This window comes from Misgurnus anguillicaudatus, chromosome 8 (assembly GCF_027580225.2).
Source record: "Misgurnus anguillicaudatus chromosome 8, ASM2758022v2, whole genome shotgun sequence".
Taxonomy (NCBI): domain Eukaryota; kingdom Metazoa; phylum Chordata; class Actinopteri; order Cypriniformes; family Cobitidae; genus Misgurnus; species Misgurnus anguillicaudatus.
The window spans coordinates 26,578,572-26,598,770 of NC_073344.2; the positions used below are offsets into that span (position 1 = coordinate 26,578,572).

A 20,199-nucleotide genomic window follows, 5' to 3' on the forward strand; every position below is an offset into this window, starting at 1 on the left:
CTTGAAAATGTGAAGTAGCAGAAAGTTTTCTGTGATGGTTGGGTTAACCAGAATGTGTGTGTGTGTTTGTTTGTTTGTTTGTGTGTGTGTGTGTGTGTGTGTGTGTGTGTGTGTGTGTGTGTGTGTGTGTGTGTGTGTGTTTGTGTGTGTGTGTGTGTGTGTGTGTGTGTGTGTGTGTGTGTGTGTGTGTGTGTGTGTGTGTGTGTGTGTGCGTGTGTGTGTGTGTGTGTGTGTGTGTGTGTGTGTGTGTGTGTGTGTGCATTCATGACTTGCAGTGTGTCAGTGTGCTTACTACTCACTGGTATGAGGCAGAGATAATATTTGAGTATGGGTTACTACTCATAGGTCAGTGGTTACTTGACAATTACATCACTTTGATTTTAAAATGAAATGTTTAGATCTGCCTCAGCAATCTAACAGCACTCATTAATGTCAAAATGATTGAGATGGGCGAACAAATAAAATCAAAGCTGTTAATGCCAAATATCTTAATATTAACATCTGACAGTAACACAGGGATTTAAACATTTGTGTGATGTAAGATAAAATGAGTGCGTGTGCCCATTCTAAATTGACCATGTTGACAAATTTGCCATATTTTGTGTACTATCAAATAAAAAACATTGTGTATAGGCTACATTTTCCCTCACATTATTTGGTAATTTATTTTTATGTGTTTTAAATGTATTTTAAAACGTTTTTAGTTTTTCTCTGCATTAATTGACTCCACAATGAAACCTCCCTGCTGAAAAAAACAATAAAACCATAACAGAAAATTCTAATGGTTTCCATTAAAATTCCAATAGGAACCATAAGCTTTTACCATTAAAACCTCTACACTGTAGTATGTATTCCATTAGATCCAATAAAATTCCCAATAAAACCAATATCATTTCTGTGATGGTGTCTATTGTTTTTTTTAGCGCGCACTCACAACACACAAACAAACACACAAACAAAAGGAAATATGAAATTATTGTAATAAACATATTATAAAGAGTACAATCTTCATATATTTTTAACTTTATCATTATAAAAAAAGAATGACAGAACCGATGCAGGTTTGTGTGTTAATATCTGTGTCCACAGCGGCGCTCCGTACATCAACCGAATGAACGGAACCGAATGTCACGCGGCGCTCGGTACATCAACATCAACCGAATGAACGGAGCTGATGAGCGTCGTGATTATCTCGAGCGCTTCCCTTCAGCTTCACTCATTTATTACACTGCCGGTGAGTTTGCACGTAACGAGGCACTGTGTCGTTATCAGTATAATGAGCGCGGTCATGTTGTCGTGTTTGGCCCGTTGTCGTGATTCGGTCCAGTGATGTATATAATATAAACGTGCCCGTGTTTAATGTTGTAACGGATGCACGAGCTCCAGATGTGCCGGTCGGGGATCCGCCCTCGCGCAGGCACGAGCTGGACGACGACATTTTCTTTCCTGCGCATTATATATTTAATTCACTGTGTGTTAGCACATTTTGTTTGTCTGTCAGATGACGATTTATTCTACCTGCCTGACTACACAGGATTCTAAGATATACATTCATTATAACATATTACATAAATTTTCATTCATATCAGTGATTTAGAAAATTGTGATTTGTAGGCCTGGAAAGTCAAGGAAATAAATACCACATAAAAATTGAATAGATGCTTCTAGAGTGAATCATCATTTTTTTTTAGTTATGCTCATTGCGCGAATTATTCGCGATTTATTGGTAGTGATACACAGTTTATCCTGCTCAATAAAACCCTCTTTTTCCCCTGCAATGTGTAATCAGGTTCAGTCTGAGGTATGTCCACCCCAGAGCCCCCACTAGGAGGGACACAATGTCCAGGACCCTCGCCAGGTCCGGGGCCTTCTCCTGGGACCGTTCTGGGTTCAGGGCTTTCCCCTGGATCTTCACACAGTATGATGGGCCCCAGCCCCGGACCCCCGACCTCAACAGGACACCCTTTTCCTCAACAAGGATCTGCAGGATACAATCAGGAAAACTTACACCAAATGCACAAAGTAAAATCTTAATTTCAACTTGTTTTTGAGAGACTGATGGTAGGAATCAATTTTTGATTCAAACAATTACAAAAACAAGATAAACTAAAACTATTAGGTTATTGTGTGATTAAAATTAGGGTTGCAAAGGGGCGGAAAGTCTCCAGTAAATATGGAATTTTGGAAATATTTCAAATTGGAAACTTAATGGGAATTTACAGGAATTTCTGGGATATAAATGTATATAAAATAATAAACATTTTGTTGGTCATAAGCAGACAGGCATGCAAGGTAATATACATTTTAAAAATGATATCTTTAATGATTTAATTGTAAGCAGAACTTCAATTGATTCTTTCACTGAGTAACACAAAAGCATAATAAACATAGTTATAGTTATTATAATAGTGATAGTTTACATTTAGATATCTGGTTTACTGGCTAGCTAGCTACTGTATAAACACATTTAGGTATTTGCTAGTAAAACTGTTAAAATACAGTGGTTAGGTTAAAAAATGGAAAGTTTTCATTTACATCACATTTAGCAGACCCTTTTGTCCAAAGCGACTTACAAAGATCAGGAAACAATAAAAGCGATGTGTCATAGGTGCTTATAACAAGACACAAGTTTTCACTGTTTCTAAACAATGCCCAGACAGCAGATGGCTCTGGGCCGGATCTGCACCGGATCAGTGCCAAAGTCGTCTGTTCCGGTGCGGATGCGGCCCAGAGCCGTCTGTTCTCTGGGTACCTGTTGATTGATGATTATTAATGAACTAATTGGAGTGGGTTAGCAGACCGTACAGGAAGGCCAGTAGTGCTGCAGTAGTCCAGCCTGGATATTACAAAGACCTGGTTTTAAAAGTGCCGTGACCACTAGTTTGGTGTGCCGTGGAAAAATAACACTGCCACACTGTTTGAAAAAGCGCTCGAAGCTCGCTACCAGGTTGCTGAGTTGGTTCCAGCTGTGTGTGTCACTGTCATCAAGTCCAGCCAGAATATCATTTGTATTTATTAAAACAAGATCAAGTTTTACATTTAGTGTGAATACTACATTAAATACAGTATGATATTCCAGTTTAACAAGTCGTTTAAGCATTGCAATACAGGTTTGTGCAGATCTGTTAATACTTATTGTGAAAGTGGTGTGCCGCATGATTTTTTTAACTTATCAAAACTGTGCCGTGGCAGAAAAAAGTTTGGGAAACACTGCCCTAATTAAAATAAAAACCACATGCTGCTGGACCGATGGTTTTGTAAGTCACTTTTAAAGGCACCACTGCTTTGACACGTGAAGCCGATTGCAACACTCACTTAACAAAAAGGTTAAATAAATGCATGTTTTCAAAGTCACTGAGTAATCGTGTTAAATAATCGTGATCATCATTTTGTCCATAATCGAAAAGCCCTAACTGATGGGTTGCGTAACTTTAAAGAGGAACGATTGAAAACGTGTATCTGTACTTTTGTGTAAATCTTTATCTTGAAGTCAGTGGATGAGAACCTTCCAGAAGACGCTCGTTTCACCCAGATGAAAGTTGTTCCGATGAGGAGCGGACACGGCGGTCTGGTGCGTCCTGGAAGCCCCATGGAGCAGCACTCTCAAGGTTCATCTGATGCTGCTTCTCAGCAGATCTCCATCAAAGTCACAATGAAATGATATTAATGAATTATCTGTGTGCTTCATTATATAAAAAAAGAATGTGCCCTCGTAATCTTTAAAAAAAACGTTTATAATCTCCTCCCCTCCTCAAAACGACCTCTTTACTTCCGGTCATGGGGTATGGCAGGTGGGCGGAGCCCGGAAAAAGATAGCAAAAATTAGCGACATGACCCAACTTCAGTTCTCAGTGGACGAATTCAAGTCCCGCCCTACCTTTATTTATTTCATTAACCGTTTCACTCGGATTTACATCACTATGGGAAAAATAAAATACTTTAATTTCATTGTGACTTTAAAGGCGGGGTGCAAGATTTTTGAGAAACACTCAAGTCGAGCCTAGTACCAAAACAGACTTGTAGCCAATCAGCAGTAAGGGGCATGTCAACTAACTGTCATCGTTGCCTGGGTTGCGTATGTGTGGGGCAGGTCAATCAAAAGAAGGTCCAGATTCTATTGGTGTAGTGGCGTGTTTGTTTAGGTGATTTCAACTGTCAACATTGGCTTTCAGAGATCATGCACCCCGCCTTTAATGAAATCTGGCTCATGTTTGCTTTAACTTGCATAGATTTGTTGATGAAAGGATGAGAGAATCTGCACATTAAGCAAATTAGGAAAGGTATGAAATGGTAAATGCTTAATTATATGGTTAGTCATTTTTTGCATGAAGTAGACTAGAGTACAAACCGGTCCGTTTTAAAGTCAGATATGTCCTACTGCTTGAATCCGCCCGCAGGTTACCCGTCACCGCTGGGCTCCTCAGAACACGTGTCCAGTCCTGTGTCTGCCAGCGGGCCTCCGTCAGGTCCTCTTCTGTCCACCTCGGCCTCATTAGAGGGCGTGGACAGCCAGACTCTACAGCAGAGCCGCCCGGGAACCCAAAGCGCTGGAACCGGCTCTGGGAGCGCCACGGGTTCATCCTCCAGCCCGACACCCTTCAACCAGAGTCAGCTGCACCAGCTGCGGGCACAGATCATGGCATATAAGATGCTGGCTCGTGGACAGCCCCTTCCAGACCACCTACAGATGGCGGTCCAGGGCAAGCGGCCCATGCCAGGCATGCAGCACGGACAGTCTTTGTCCGGTTTGCCCGCTGCTGGTGGAGGCGGTGCTGGTTTCAGCCGAGGGCATGGTGAGAGGACGTATATACAGCGTGCATGTATATGTGTAGTCAGGCACTTTAAGGGTCAAGAGACTATATTTGAAACAGCAGGGTATTTTTTATAGGCTTAAGAATTATGCACAGCCCTGTTAGTACAATCTGCTCCGCTGCAGTCCAATGTGGTGATTTAAGTAAAGGGTTTAGTTTGTGCCGGCTGTTCCGCAGGGATGATGGGACCCAGCATGCCCCCGCCTGGACCCTCCGGAGTCCCGTCTGGTGTTCAAGGCCAGAATCACAATGGACCTCCAAAACCATGGCCCGACGGTGAAGACACACGCACCACTGTTCAGCTTTTGTTGATCAAACTAAACTAAATTATGCCTACAATTATTAGGGGAGTGCGTAGGGAAGGGAGAAACAAAATAAAAACTCATTTGAAAAAGTCCCGTTAGCCTTTGATAATAATGTTTTCTGTGCGACAGGTCCTATGGTTAATGCAGCTACCCCTTCAAATGCTTCTCAAAAACTGATGCCCCCGCAGCCCACCGGACGCCCTTCCCCTGCACCCCCTTCTGTTCCACCGGCCGCCTCCCCCGTCATGCCGCCACAAACCCAGTCGCCAGGTCACCTGTCTCACCCGTCTCAACCCACGACCGTTGTCCCTCTGCACCAGAAACAGAACCGTGTTACGCCCGTTCAGAAGCCGTGCGGCTTGGACCCGGTGGAAATACTTCAGGAGAGAGAGTACAGGTACAGAGATACACTGAGTGTACAAATCTCATGATCATAAAGGCACATGATTAAACTTTAGTGCAAACCCAACTCATTTTATTCTCGAGTGATTGCATTTCATTGACACATCAGGTTTATAATAATCAATAACTGTTTCTGACATGATCAAGGTTGACATTTATATCAAGCTCTCATTAAACTGGCAAGAACATTACAATGCTCAGGTGTTTACAGAGAAACACTGACTGTAAATACTGATGTTGTGCAGTGATAGTGGCTGTTATTTACCATTTTTAGTTGATACTCAGCCTGAAATAAATGATGGTTTACTACAAAACACGTTTTGAAAAGTAATTGGCTATAGTCATAGTGTGATGATAAAAGAACTCCTTGATCTATGCAAGACTGAAAGGAGAAATCATTTCTGAATCAGCCATCATCATCAGATGGTTGTCATGACGATGACCTCTCATTGTCTCTGCCTGGTGGGTTCATGGATGTTAGGTGGGCAGTTTCACATTTGTTTTCATTTTTTAAATGATAGATAGTCTTGGTTTTTTCACAGCACGACTTTGCTGACTCTGTGATGTTATGTGGCCGTATTGAAGTGTAGCTCCACTTTTACTCAATCTAGTTTCATTCAGACACAGTTTGTGCTGTAATGTCACTGCAGACTCGAAGCTCGTATTGCCCACCGCATTCAGGAGCTGGAGAACCTCCCCGGCTCTCTCCCTGGAGATTTGCGCACCAAAGCGACGGTCGAGTTAAAAGCTCTCCGACTGCTCAACTTCCAGAGACAGGTGATGAACTTTAGACTTTACAGATCCCTCTTTATGTGTGAGAAAGAGCATTCTTTCTGTCTGAACGCAAACGCAAACTGAAAATATGTATTAAAATATCATCTGTGGTTGTGTCACATCAGAAGTACTTTTTCATTGGCAGCTGAGACAGGAGGTGGTGGTGTGCATGAGGCGAGATACGGCCTTAGAAACCTCACTGGATGCTAAAGCCTACAAGCGCAGTAAGAGACAATCGCTACGCGAAGCCCGAATCACAGAGAAATTGGAGAAACAGCAGAAGATCGAGCAGGAACGAAAGCGCAGACAGAAACATCAGGCATGACCACATTTACACCAGCAATATGAACAGAGACGGAAATCAAAGAATTTAAATAGTAATATAAAGAGAAAGTGTGTCTGATCCATACTGTGTGGCCAAAATCTCACATTCATCTCAGGTCAAAGTCATTTTTCTCATAATTCCTTGTTCAGGAATATCTCAACAGCATCCTGCAGCACGCCAAGGACTTCAAGGAATATCATCGTTCCATCACCGCAAAGATGCAGAAACTGACCAAAGCCGTGGCCACGTATCACGCTAACACTGAACGAGAGCAGAAGAAGGAAAACGAGAGAATTGAGAAAGAGAGAATGAGAAGACTTATGGTAGATACACACACACGCGCGCACACACACACACACACACAGAGCTGAAGGTTTTCTCTTTTCCACAGGCTGAAGATGAGGAGGGTTACAGGAAACTCATTGATCAGAAGAAGGACAAACGTCTAGCGTATCTGCTCCAGCAGACCGATGAATACGTGGCAAACCTGACGGAACTTGTGCGCGCTCATAAAGCTGTACAGGCTTTAAAAGAGAAGAAGAAGAAGAAGAAGAGAAAGAAGAAGCTAGAAAACGCTGATGGACAGACTATAGCTCTGGGACCAGATGGAGAGGTTGGTAAATTTTGTGTTGTTTGCTGTTGAGTAGCTTAGTAGTAGTTAACATGATGATGATGATGATGCAGTTTGAACGATGATATCCTGGTTTCATGTTTAAAGCCCCTGGATGAGACAAGTCAGATGAGTGATCTTCCAGTGAAGGTGATCCATGTGGACAGTGGGAAGATTTTGACCGGAGTGGACGCTCCTAAAGCCGGGCAGCTGGACACATGGTTGGAGATGAATCCGGGGTAAGGCTTCACCCTATCGGATGTCGGTCGGTCTGATATTTGACATGAACGACTGATTTCTGTGTTCTCAGTTATGAAGTCGCTCCACGATCAGACAGTGAAGACTCTGGATCGGAGGAAGACGAGGTGATGAAGCATTCAGCGCTCTCGTCTCGTTCAGTGTCTGAAGGACTGTAAGCTGTAATGAGCCTGATTTACGTACTATGGATGGAGGCGTGTTTGTGCGTACCTGACCATGTGATGTTTGCTCGGGTCATGGCTGAATCAGATGCAGTGTTTTTCTCCTGAATGCAACTGTAAAGTGAATGGTCCACTAGTGTAGCTTAATTGACTGTAATAGTTTTATTTTAAAGATGTTTTCTAACAGGAAGAGGAAGAGGAACCTCCTCCATTGCTGCCTTCTCAAACTCCTGCAGACGAGAAGAAGAAGATCCCAGACCCAGACAGTGAAGACGTTTCTGAGGTGGACGCTCGTCACATTATAGAGTGAGAAGACGAGACGTCACATCTGAAGAAATACTGTTTATATTATACATACTCAATACCCTAATATGTGTGTGTGTTTATGTTTTTCAGGCATGCTAAACAAGATGTAGATGATGAGTACGGCAGTGCTTCGTTTGCTCGTGGGTTACAGTCATATTACGCCGTGGCTCATGCAGTTACTGAGAGAGTAGACAAACAATCATCACTACTAATCAATGGTCAACTCAAACAATACCAGGTCAAAATAACAGACGGTTAACATTAACACACAGCACTTTAGTGGTGAGAATTCAGATTCAGAACAGGTAGACAAGCCAAACACAAAGTAAGATTCAGATCTACTCAGTGTAAATCATTATTATTCTCTATAGATCACATGATTTTTCATACTAATTCAAGTTTTTAGGCATTTAGCCAAAACGACTTACAAAAGTGAGGAAAACATTCAAGATTTCTGCTCTGTAAATTCATTCATGTGTTATAACAAACAAAAAAGCTGCGTTTGTCTCTGTCATCTTTTTTTTCTATTGTTAAACATTTTGCTATTCAGTCAATTTCTGACAGATGAAATCGTGTTCGATTACAGGAGTAAAATGGGTCGCAAACGTCTCGTGAAGTTTCATACATTTGTCTTGCTCTGATTTGATTTGTTTTGGAGTAACTCTTGAATGTTACGCTACAGATCAAGGGTTTGGAGTGGCTGGTGTCTCTGTATAACAATAATCTGAATGGGATCCTGGCCGATGAGATGGGTTTGGGGAAAACGATTCAAACCATCGCTCTGATCACGTACCTCATGGAGAACAAGCGTCTGAACGGACCGTACCTCATCATCGTCCCGCTCTCGTCAGTGTTCACCCGTGTGAAGTTTTCATATCGTCTGCTGATAGTTTTTCTTTGTCTCTTTGATGAAATGCTGTGTTTTCTAACAGGACTCTTTCTAACTGGGTCTATGAGTTCGATAAATGGGCGCCATCGGTTGTGAAAGTCTCTTACAAGGTGCGTGAATCATGACACACAGAAATATTGTTATTGTGACAGGTAATGAATCTTGATTGATCACAGTTGTTTTTGTTTTTACTGTGTTGGTCAGCAACTACAATAACCAAAAGATTTAAGTGTATTTTATCATCATTAAGTCAGATTTGAATTGTGCTGCGTATGAACATGTATTTGATTTTAGTTTAGTATCATATATTTTTACTAGATTTCCTTCTCTCTGATAAAAAGTCTTAATGTTTTGGGGATGTACTGATCATCTGATCATTATATGAAATCTATTATCTCGGCCGTGTAAAAGAAACTTCAGTTCAATAAAGCATCCACATCACAAATGAAGTAAAGAGATTCTGGTCCGATCGTGTGTTTGGTGTCCAGGGATCTCCAGCCGCTAGAAGAGCTTTCGTACCGCAGCTGCGCAGCGGCAAGTTCAATGTGCTGCTCACCACGTACGAATACATCATCAAAGACAAGCAGGTTTTGGCAAAGGTAAATCGAATACTAGCGTGTGTACTTTAGACGAGTGCGTATAATGGCTGTCTGGGAGCAGTCACGATGAGCTTGTGTCACCTGATACAGATTCGCTGGAAGTACATGATAGTGGATGAAGGGCATCGGATGAAGAACCATCACTGTAAGCTGACGCAGGTGTTGAACACGCATTATCTGGCCCCGCGGCGAGTGCTGCTGACCGGGACGCCGCTGCAGAACAAACTCCCAGAACTCTGGGCGCTTCTCAACTTCCTGTTGCCCACCATCTTCAAGAGCTGCAGCACGTTTGAGCAGTGGTTCAATGCACCGTTCGCCATGACTGGAGAGAAGGTCTGAACTAAGTGTTGTTGTTTTTTGGTTGGAGGGTTTCAAGTTTATAGTGATGAAAGTGGCGTGAGATCAGCCATAGCATTGTCACCACCTGCCTAGTGTTGTCTGGGTCTCACTTTTGCCACCAAAACAGCCCTGACCCATCGAGGCATGGAAGACCTTTCTATCAGAAACAGCATTCATTTTTACAGCTATTTCAGCTACGGTTGCTCATCTGTTGGATCGCTCGGATCCTTATGTTTGCACATTTTTCCTGCTTCTAACAAATTAATTTGAATGAAGTGTCAGGAAAAACGCCAGGAAAACAGGGCAAGTGTAAGGATCCGAGTGACGTTTACAAGGGCCAAATTGTGATGGCAGCTCTTGTGGGACCTTCTTGGTAAACATCATTTCGGTCGCCGTGATTTTACCAAGTAAGATATGATCATGGATTAATGTTTTAATCAAAGATACCCCTACCTAACCTTAACTCAAACCCTAACCATTTTTAAACCCTCAAATTAGTGTGGAAAAAATAGTTTGAGGAGTATTTCTTAAAAGCCCCTAACCTAAACCTAAATCTAACATGCACCCTAATCTTAATCATGCAATCTGATTGGTTAATGAAAATGTTGATCCAGGACCAACAATGGTGTTGATCCAGGATCACATCTTACTTGGTGAAATCACGGCGACCTGTGTTCCCAGTCAAAACCAAAATCAAAAGTTCTCCAAGGAAAGAAAATAGGTGAACTGGAGACAGGATCGTGGGTGGCCAAGGCTAATCGATGCATGTGGGGAGTGAAGGCTGACCCGTGTGGTCCGATCTAACAGATGAGCTACTGTAGATGAAATAGCTGTAAAAGTTAATGCTGGTTCTGATAGAAAGGTCTTCCATGCCTCGGCGGGTCGGGGCTGTTTTGGTGGCAGAAGGGGGACCTGAATAATGTTATGCAGGTGGTCATAATGTTATGGCTGATAAAAAAAAAACAGGCTAAAGTGATTAAAAACACTATCAGGTGGATCTAAATGAGGAGGAGACCATCCTGATCATTCGCCGCCTGCACAAGGTGCTCCGCCCCTTCCTGTTACGTCGACTGAAGAAGGAGGTGGAGGCACAACTGCCGGAGAAGGTTTGTGTGTGTGTATTTGTGTGTTTCTTTGTGTGTACCTGGTATGATGTCTTTATGTCTATGGGGAGTCCCTATATTGAAGTGATCATCATCATCATCATCACTCGTATGCTCACAGGTGGAGTATGTGATCAAGTGTGATATGTCGGCTCTTCAGAGGGTCTTGTATCGACACATGCAAGCTAAAGGAGTTCTGCTCACTGACGGATCTGAGAAAGACAAGAAGGTGATGAAGAATCTCTACATACACATTAAAAGACACAATGGGTGTACTGCGTGTGAGGAGTGTGTGTTTATAAATGTTGTGTGTTTCAGGGTAAGGGTGGCACTAAGACTTTGATGAACACCATTATGCAGCTGAGAAAGATTTGTAATCACCCGTACATGTTTCAGCAAATCGAGGTTAGTGATTTATGATTCATATGTTTAGTTTTGGTGTTGTGTTGCTTCACTGACACCTGCTGATGTTTTTACAGGAATCTTTCTCTGAGCATTTGGGTTTCTCGGGTGGCATCGTTCAAGGGTGAGCAGCAATCACACAACATGACGTTACACACACCAGATACCAGCGGTTGACTTTAAAATAATGTTTTGTCGACCTCTGACTCGCAGACCCGACTTATATCGAGCTTCAGGAAAGTTTGAGGTTCTGGATCGTATTTTACCCAAATTACGAGCGAGCAATCACAAAGTTCTGCTCTTCTGCCAAATGACATCATTGATGACCATAATGGAGGATTATTTCGCTTATCGCAACTTCAAATATCTGCGTTTGGACGGTAAGTTTGTGTTTAGCTTTTCTCTTTAACTAGTTGGACATTTGGCATAAAAGTCGTTCTTCACTGCGGGCAGACACGAATCAGTGATTCTTGAATCGTGCGTCCGTCAGAGATCTGATGGATCTAAAAGGTTTTCATAGACCGGCCCGCACGCGTGACATTGGTTTTTTCACATGTGATCGTCTGAACGTGGTTAGGGTTCAAACCTGAAGAAAGTCACATCGTTTTTGTTCGGTGGACAGAGACTCTCGGTCATATATGATATAGACACAACAATGACATAGACATGAGTCAGGCCAACGCGGTCTCACTGTTTCCTCCAGCGGTAAGCAGTTTTTTGTTAAATGTCTAATTAGGGTAGTGGTTCTCAACTCCAGTCCTTGGGCCTCCACTCCCAGAACATTTTAAATGTCTCCATATATATAAAACACCTGATTCAGTTGATCATTTTTAGTGTTTATTAAGGAAACGTTTTTAAACATTCTGGCAGGAGCCTGATGAGTGATGTTTCAGGTGTTTCATATAAGGAGACATCTAAAACAGTCTGGGGGGGGAGGACTGGAGTTGAGAAACACTGAGTTAGGGGCTGTCCACACGGAGACGCGTATCATCGTATACGTATAAATTTGTTATCGTATTGCCGTTTCATCCACACGGATCCGGCGTTTTGGGAGACTGAATCCGCTATTTTTTGAAACCGGGTCCTAAAGTGGATAAATCTGAAACCGACACCTTTGCGGTTTCGTCTGTACATCCAATCCGTATATTTTGTGAAGCGAAAACGTCATCACGTCACGTGTCGGAAGCGTCACATGTAACAGCAACAACAATAACGGCGGACTACGTGATTGTGTTCGTGCTACAGAAGCTACTAAAGCCTACTAGCTTTATTACAGCAAAATCTATTGCTTCTATGCAATTGTGGTGACCAACAAGCGATAATGGACAACACAATACGTTGGTTATGCGCATGCTCAAAGTCTTCTTCTCCGTGTATAGTGTATATCTGTGGCAGAATTACAGCGCCCCATACTGGTCCGGCATATATACTACACCGTTTTCAGTCGGTTTCAGTCGTTTCGTGTTTACGGATTATTTTTTTAGAGCAAGGAAAAAAAATGATCGGATAGGGGATGCACCGGCTTTGTGTGGACATAGCCTTAGAGAATAGATATTACAGTTTTTTACAATCACTTTGCTACTATTTTCAGAACCTTGATGTCATTTTTTTACAACTGTAGACACAAAACTCACAACCAATGATTAAAATGCACATTTTTTAAAACTTTAACCCTTTTCTCAATTGCTTGGATTCAATACACATAAAACTTAGATCATTTGTTCATTCAACAAAAATCACATGTTCAATATGACACAACATTAAAGTAGGCTACTACTATTTCACACATCACATTTCAAATAAGTGTCTATTTATATCCTTACAATGATCGAACTATCTATTGATGCAACTGCTCAGATTGATAAGTAACTCTTGCATTACTCTTAATAGTTTACTAAAAATCATTCAAGATAACGAGATTCATTGTCATTACAGTTTTTTACAATCACTTTGCCACCACCTTCAGAACCCCGATGTCACCCCCCACAACTCCAGACACAAAACCCACAACCAAAGATCAAAATGCACATTTTTCAAAACTCTTAACTCTTTTCTCAATTGCTTGGATACAATACACATAAAACTTGGATCATTTGGACAGTCAACCAACATCACATGTTCAATATGACACAACTTAACATCAAAGTACTACTGTTTCAAAAGGCTATTCACACATCACATTTCAAATAAGTGTCTATTCATTTTCTTACAATGATCTAACTATCAATCAATACAACTGCCCAAAATGATAAGTAACTGTTGCATTATTCGTAATAGTTGTATGGAAACAGACAAAGAATATTTCATGTTTACTGAAAATCATGAAAGTTTCAAGATAACGAGATTCATTGTCATTAATAAACATGGAGCATGAACCAATGATCACTGCACTGTATAGATGCAGACCCTTGTCCAATTCTGCCAAATCATTACTGATGATTGAGAGCACATTGTGTAATGATGTGACCTACTGTATGTTGTTGTTGTTGTACTGTAGTGTTTTGCATCAATATATTACAAACTTTCTTCAATGATTCCAATGCGTCTGTAGTATTCTCTCTACTTTACAGAGATGTATTTACTGTACATGTACTACCATAATGAAACCTGTATCACCTACAATATTTAATGATTGTACGAACACTGACACAGTGAAACTATCGGTTGCTTGTGTGTGGGTGATCTATAGATATGTTTGTGTTTTGAACAGTGTAAAAAAAAAAAGTGCAAGATTTCTTTAAAGTTATGAATGCACAATGCAATGTTTTGAACATTAGACAGCCTGTGTTACAAGTGATAACCGTTTGGAGTTTTGTATCTAGAGTTGTGAAAAATGACATCAAGGTTCTGAAAATAGTCGCAAAGTGTAAAATGTCTTTTATATGTGAGTGTTTCCTGTGTGTGTTTTAGGCACAACTAAAGCAGAGGATCGTGGGATGCTGCTAAAGACGTTTAATGATCCAGCCTCGCAGTATTTTATATTCTTGCTGAGCACCAGGGCAGGCGGACTGGGACTCAATCTTCAAAGCGCAGATACGGTCATCATATTCGACAGCGACTGGAATCCTCACCAGGTTGGAATCGCAAGACATCACAGTCGCCAGTGTCTCGTATCTCATAAACATCTCTGTGTTTGTCGTCTCTGCAGGACCTGCAGGCTCAGGACCGAGCGCACCGGATCGGGCAGCAGAACGAGGTGCGAGTTCTTCGTCTTTGCACCGTGAACAGCGTGGAAGAGAAGATACTGGCGGCTGCTAAATACAAGTTAAATGTAGATCAAAAGGTGATCCAGGCTGGCATGTTTGACCAGAAATCTTCAAGTCATGAGCGCAGAGCCTTTTTACAAGCTATTCTGGAGCATGAAGAGCAAGACGAGGTGAGGCGAGCGTCACGTAACCCAATACTTTTAAATTGCAATGAGATTTCATTCGTCTTCTGTGTGAGCAGCGTTAACCCGATGAATTCTGGCTGTTTTTACATCACGTAAGATGACTCAAGTGGCTTGGGGTGTCTCTTCAAGCAGGCCTCGCCCACATTTCTTTACTATGCCTTGGGCAGGCCCTTATTTAAAAATGACTTTATGGAAGTCACTGTAGTTCTTGAAAAGTGCTTATAAAGAGAAAATCTTTGAGCTTTGCAGATCTTAAACAGGAACATTACACTAAGGTTGAAAATGTTTGCAGTACATTAAATTGCATGAAACAGTATAAAGTTAAGCATTACTCCAGTATGTAAGTTATTAAATATTTATCTAAAGATGCTTTTTTTGATCTTATGTTGTCTGTCTTATATTTGAAAAGCTTTGCAAATACACTTAACATGTCTGGTTTAATATTGTTAGATAAAGTATGGATTTGAAGGAATGGATTAAAGAACAGCACAATAAATCATTCATAAGGGTGACGTTTCTGTATTTAAAGATTATAATCGTTAGAGACTTTATGAAGCTGTTTACTTTTGTTTCAAAATATGGATGACGATGATAAGATAACGTGCATGTAAAAATGTGTTTTTCCCCACTCAGAACAATGTTTTGGGAAATCAAGTCTTAAAGCTAAAAGGTCCAATATAAATGAATATTCAAACTATATAAATTCAAGCATTATTACTCGACTCTTTCATATTAAAATATTTAATTCAGAATGTTTTCAGGAAGAGGATGAGGTGCCGGACGATGAAACTGTCAATCAGATGATCGCTCGCAGTGAAGAGGAGTTTGACCAGTTTATGGTTTCATTTTACTTTTCTCTCACTCAATTGAGTTTTATTAAAGTTTGCTTTGGTCCAGCCTGAACATATTCTCTCTCTCTCTCTCTCGGCACAGCGCATGGATTTGGATCGGCGCCGCGAAGAAGCCCGGAACCCAAAGCGAAAACCTCGATTGATGGAGGAAGACGAGCTGCCCACCTGGATCATGAAGGACGATGCTGAGGTGGAAAGGCTCACCTGTGAGGAAGAGGAGGAGAAGATGTTCGGCCGTGGCTCTCGTCAGAGAAAAGAGGTCGATTACAGCGATTCGCTCACAGAGAAACAGTGGCTAAAGGTCAGACGTCAAAACGCCTGTTCACAGAGGCCCTCGCCCATACACGAAGGCCTCGTGTTTTTGATTATGTGCTCTTTTGTCTCCCAGGCGATTGAAGACGGTACACTGGAGGAGATCGAAGAAGAAGTGCGGCACAAGAAAACGGCTCGGAAGAGGAGGCGCGGCCGAGACGCGGACGCGGTTCCTTCCACCTCAGGAGCTCAAAGAGCGAGAGAAAGAGACGACGACCTCAAAAGGCAAAAGAAACGAGGTCGTCCGCCAGCAGAGAAACTCTCGCCGAACCCTCCGTCGCTCACCAAAAAGATGAAAAAAATTGTGGATGCCGTTATTAAATACAAGGAGAAGTAAGTAGTTATTACAGCATCTGAACAACAGAGGAGAAACCAAGATCATATGTTCCTGGAAAAGTTCTTGTGTCTAAAAATGTGTGATTCATGTTCCTGGTGGAAGCGCTCACTCGCAGACCACAAATTTCTCATCGTCATATAGTGGTGGTGTAAAAAGTGTTTGTCAGGCAGCCTCTGCGTCCTGATGGATTGTTGACGGTTTTGGACACTAAGGCCGAGCCGAAGGTAAACTAGGGCCCGTGTTTTCATGAGGGTCCGCGTTTGTCTGCGCGCACCGTCCGTGTGCTGCCTAAAATGTAAGATGGCGCGGACAGTCTGCGCATGAAAATATTGAGACAGGACACTCAACTATAAACAATTACACAAGGGCAATAGGCAGTGTTTGCACAAACACACCATCCTCTTTTCTTCTTTTAATTTTACTTCTTCCAAGAACAAAAAGCTGTGGAGCATTTTCGTCACCATAATATTTGGTTAATATTTTTTTTGCTCTAAACTTTGTTTGCAATGGTGGATCTGCTACTTTTCTTTATCTATACTAAATTTTTTAATGTACTGTAAATGTGGCGAATCATTGCTGCCCTGATGGTCTGGTAGAGTAATCATTTAAATAAGAAATCATTTGTATTGCATATGTTGTAGTGATGTAAATTACACTGCACTTCATTAGTTAAGTGATAATTTCTCTTAAAGGAGCATTTCACCCGTAGAAACATTCATCTTTATTGAAAGTGTGTCATATTTGTAGTTGAAATGTAACATACATTTCGAATTTGGTGCCTTTTTGACAGAGAAAAGGGGTGTTTGTAGTCTCACCCCCTCAACAAAGATATTGGACTTCCTGTTTTCAATGATGCAAGATGATGATTTTGACATCATTGAAAGAAGGAAGTGCAACACTGAAATCTGTATTTCTCCTGTCTCAGCGGAAACTGAGGAAATGATGCACGACCATTCAAAAACATGACTGGGGTTCTAACTATACAAAGCTTAATGCAAATCGGTGAAGTGTCACTTTAATGATTTGTGTTGTTTTTTCAATGTAAAGCTGCTTTATAAACTAGCGTTATATAAATAAATTGGTGTTGATGATCTTCTGCAGTAACGGGCGTCAGTTAAGTGAGGTTTTCATTCAGCTGCCATCACGGAAGGAGCTTCCAGAATACTACGAACTCATCCGCAAACCCGTTGACTTCAGAAAGATTAAGGTGTGTTTGTCTCTACACACACACACTGGAGGATCATTCATTCCTAATTTTCTGTTATTGAATATCAGACGTTTGTTTGTGCTGTAGCTCAACTGGTTCGATCCCAGGGAAAACCCATACTGAATAAAAAGTGATTTACTGTCCCTTTAAATACAAATGCATGAATGTAACTGTGCATCTATTTTGGTTTTCTGCAGGAACGCATTCGCAGTCACAGGTACCGCAGCCTGAATGACCTGGAGAGAGATGTCATGCTGTTGTGTCAAAATGCACAAACCTTCAACCTGGAGGGTTCACTGGTTAGATACAAAACACACAAACAATAGATTTAGTTCATTATAGTTGCTGTAGACAAACCCAAACACTTAAACTACAAGAAAACCCTTTTGATGTTTATTATTTTTTGTCATTTTTATCATTGAATTAAATTTTTGTGCAAATCCCAACAATATTGCAACCATGTATGTGCGCGCTGTGTGTGTGTGTGTGTGTGTGTGTGTGTGTGTGTGTGTGTGTGTGTGTGTGTGTTAGATCTACGAGGACTCTATTGTGCTGCAGTCAGTCTTCACTAGTCTGCGTCAGAAGATTGAGAGAGAGGAAGAGAGTGATGGAGAGGAAAGTGAAGAGGAAGATGAAGATGAAGGTTCAGATTCTGAGAGTCAGTCAATCTCTGGTATTCACTAACGTTGTCGTCTGTCTGTCCACTTCAAAATGACCGTCACACTGTTTCTACTGAAATGTGTCAGAGAGATTCACAGATGTCTCAGTTTATGATTGTGCATTTGGTGTAGAAATGAAGCGTAGTGACCACAGGTTAGTTTGTTTAAGGAAAACTCAAATGTGTGTGTGTGTGTGTGTGTGTGTGTGTGTGTGTGTGTGTGTGTGTGTGTCAGCTCGGTCAGTAAAGGTGAAAATTAAATTAAGCCGTAAGGACAGAAGTGCAGATCACGGCAGAGGACGCAGGAGAACGGCGAGGACACGAGCTAAACCTGTGGTTAGTGATGACGATACAGATGAAGAACAGGAGGAGGTAATGCAAAGAAAAACATTTGTGTATTGTTTATTTGAATGTTTTTCTCTGGGGTTTTTTTTTTGGGCTCATTTCTTTCTAATGTATTGGTGACTTCATTCAGGATCGGTCCAACAGTGCCAGTGAGGATGAACAGGGATGAACATGTTAGTCAACACCACCAACGATCTGAGACAAACCACTAACCCTAACCAGTATCATGTGAAACACAAATATAATCCTACATTTAGATATTCATCATATTACATTACTGAAAGAAAGAATCTTTATGATTGTATTTAAATCTCATAGTGATGCTTAGAGACTGTGTTTAGATGTTGTAATGTTTTTGTGATGCTGAATATTAAACTCTAGATAAGTAGATTTGTGATCATCTGTTAACCCTTTGAGTAGAAGTACAATTGAATTATGTGTTATTAACTTATGTACACATATACAGTAAGCAGCAGTTGTAATGTAGACCCAGCTGGATGTTATTTGTGTATTCATCAGTGTGTGTTTAGTTATATTGCTGCTACTGGATCTCTATGAATCTCTATCTGGTGTTGTGCTGGCTGACGGATTACATGCACTAGCTGCTTTATAATATATCACACTGTTAACGCATGTGCAGTTCATTCAGTGTTGTGTGTTTGTGTAAAAACATTAAACTATTTGCCTGTGTTTCATTCATTCATCTTTTCTCTTATTTGTGTGTGTGTGTGTGTGTGTGTGTGTGTGTGTGTGTGTGTGTGTGTGTGTGTGTGTGTGTGTGTGTGTGCGCCCAAAATATTTTTACAAAATGCGCTTAACTTTTCTAACTGTCCATATTGCACACACAAATGTAACAAAATACAGAAACAATATAAAACTTAAAGGAACAGTATGTACGATTGTGGCCAAAACTGGTACTGCAATCACACAACTGGTGGCCAATACACAACATGACAACATAAACATCAGTTGAGGGCTGCAACTCCACTTTTTAAATGACAATATCTTGGCCAGACCACTGTTGTCAGTGATATAAGTATTTGAAATGAAAATGATTTCTTAATGTCTAGTAACATATAAGGGCCATTTTATGATTAATTGATATACATTTCTTACATAATGTTCCTTTAAGGAAATGCATAATTAAAATTATAAAAAGGTTATAAGGTTTTTTGATAATTGAATACATTTTTTTAATATATATATATATAGAGAGAGAGAGAGAGAAATTAGGTGAAATGTTAATGTTATTTTTTTAAAAATATAAATTAATTTAAAAAAATGCATTCAGGACTAAGTTCAATTTAAAAAATATTAAGTGATTTTTTTCCTATTAGTAATTTTTTTATTGGTCCTCCATATGGCTATTGGGAGGAAACAATCATGTGTGGTATATTTATAATGTGGTATTTTTTGCTGAATTTACATTATAAAATGATCTTCATTGTTAGTTTTATTGAATGATAATCATACAGCATAATCAGCACAAAAAAACACAATCCTGATAACTAGAAAAAATCAATAATTTGACCTGTTAATTAGCTGCTAATTTATGAACTGATCATGTGTAATATAATCCATTCAGTATTCATTTGAAATAATATTTGAAAAGATTACATGTCGTGTATATCTGGTGTAATGCAACAATGCTGTGAATGATGGGTTGTTTGATAGTGGTTAGCTAAGTGCGTGCGTGTGCGCACGTGTGTGTGTAAAAGAAGAGATGAAGAAGCAGATGCTATGTAAAATTTCTTCATTAAGTACACAGCGATCGGAGGAGGGCCTCAGTTATTAAAAGAGTCCTGAGGTCTCTG

General features: G+C 40.8%; 1 protein-coding gene and 1 pseudogene across 10 annotated transcripts; both read left to right on the forward strand.

The window, feature by feature from the left end:
* LOC141365605 (uncharacterized) overlaps window positions 1-20,199 on the forward strand; it is a 251,496-nt pseudogene that overhangs the window by 39,364 nt on the left and 191,933 nt on the right.
* Window positions 1,078-19,084, forward strand: smarca4b (SWI/SNF related BAF chromatin remodeling complex subunit ATPase 4b). Of its 10 annotated transcripts, none has more exons than XM_055213250.2 (34): window positions 1,078-1,234; window positions 1,790-2,022; window positions 3,491-3,608; window positions 4,398-4,793; window positions 4,968-5,087; window positions 5,246-5,513; window positions 6,169-6,295; window positions 6,438-6,611; window positions 6,767-6,940; window positions 7,009-7,230; window positions 7,336-7,466; window positions 7,538-7,592; window positions 7,834-7,952; window positions 8,043-8,190; window positions 8,635-8,798; window positions 8,885-8,951; window positions 9,330-9,440; window positions 9,531-9,773; window positions 10,772-10,885; window positions 11,004-11,111; window positions 11,201-11,287; window positions 11,362-11,408; window positions 11,498-11,664; window positions 14,195-14,358; window positions 14,433-14,660; window positions 15,309-15,345; window positions 15,426-15,514; window positions 15,609-15,827; window positions 15,915-16,171; window positions 17,277-17,382; window positions 17,580-17,681; window positions 17,914-18,055; window positions 18,276-18,412; window positions 18,516-19,084. In XM_055213250.2, the coding sequence occupies exons 2-34, from the start codon at window positions 1,804-1,806 to the stop codon at window positions 18,552-18,554; spliced, it is 4,899 nt and encodes a 1,632-aa protein (XP_055069225.2). In that variant the 5' UTR covers window positions 1,078-1,234; window positions 1,790-1,803; the 3' UTR covers window positions 18,555-19,084. The 10 variants fall into 10 exon arrangements, with proteins under 10 accessions (XP_055069225.2, XP_055069226.2, XP_055069221.2 ...); XM_055213251.2 differs by having other exon boundaries at window positions 17,914-18,040; XM_055213246.2 differs by having other exon boundaries at window positions 15,609-16,171; window positions 17,914-18,040.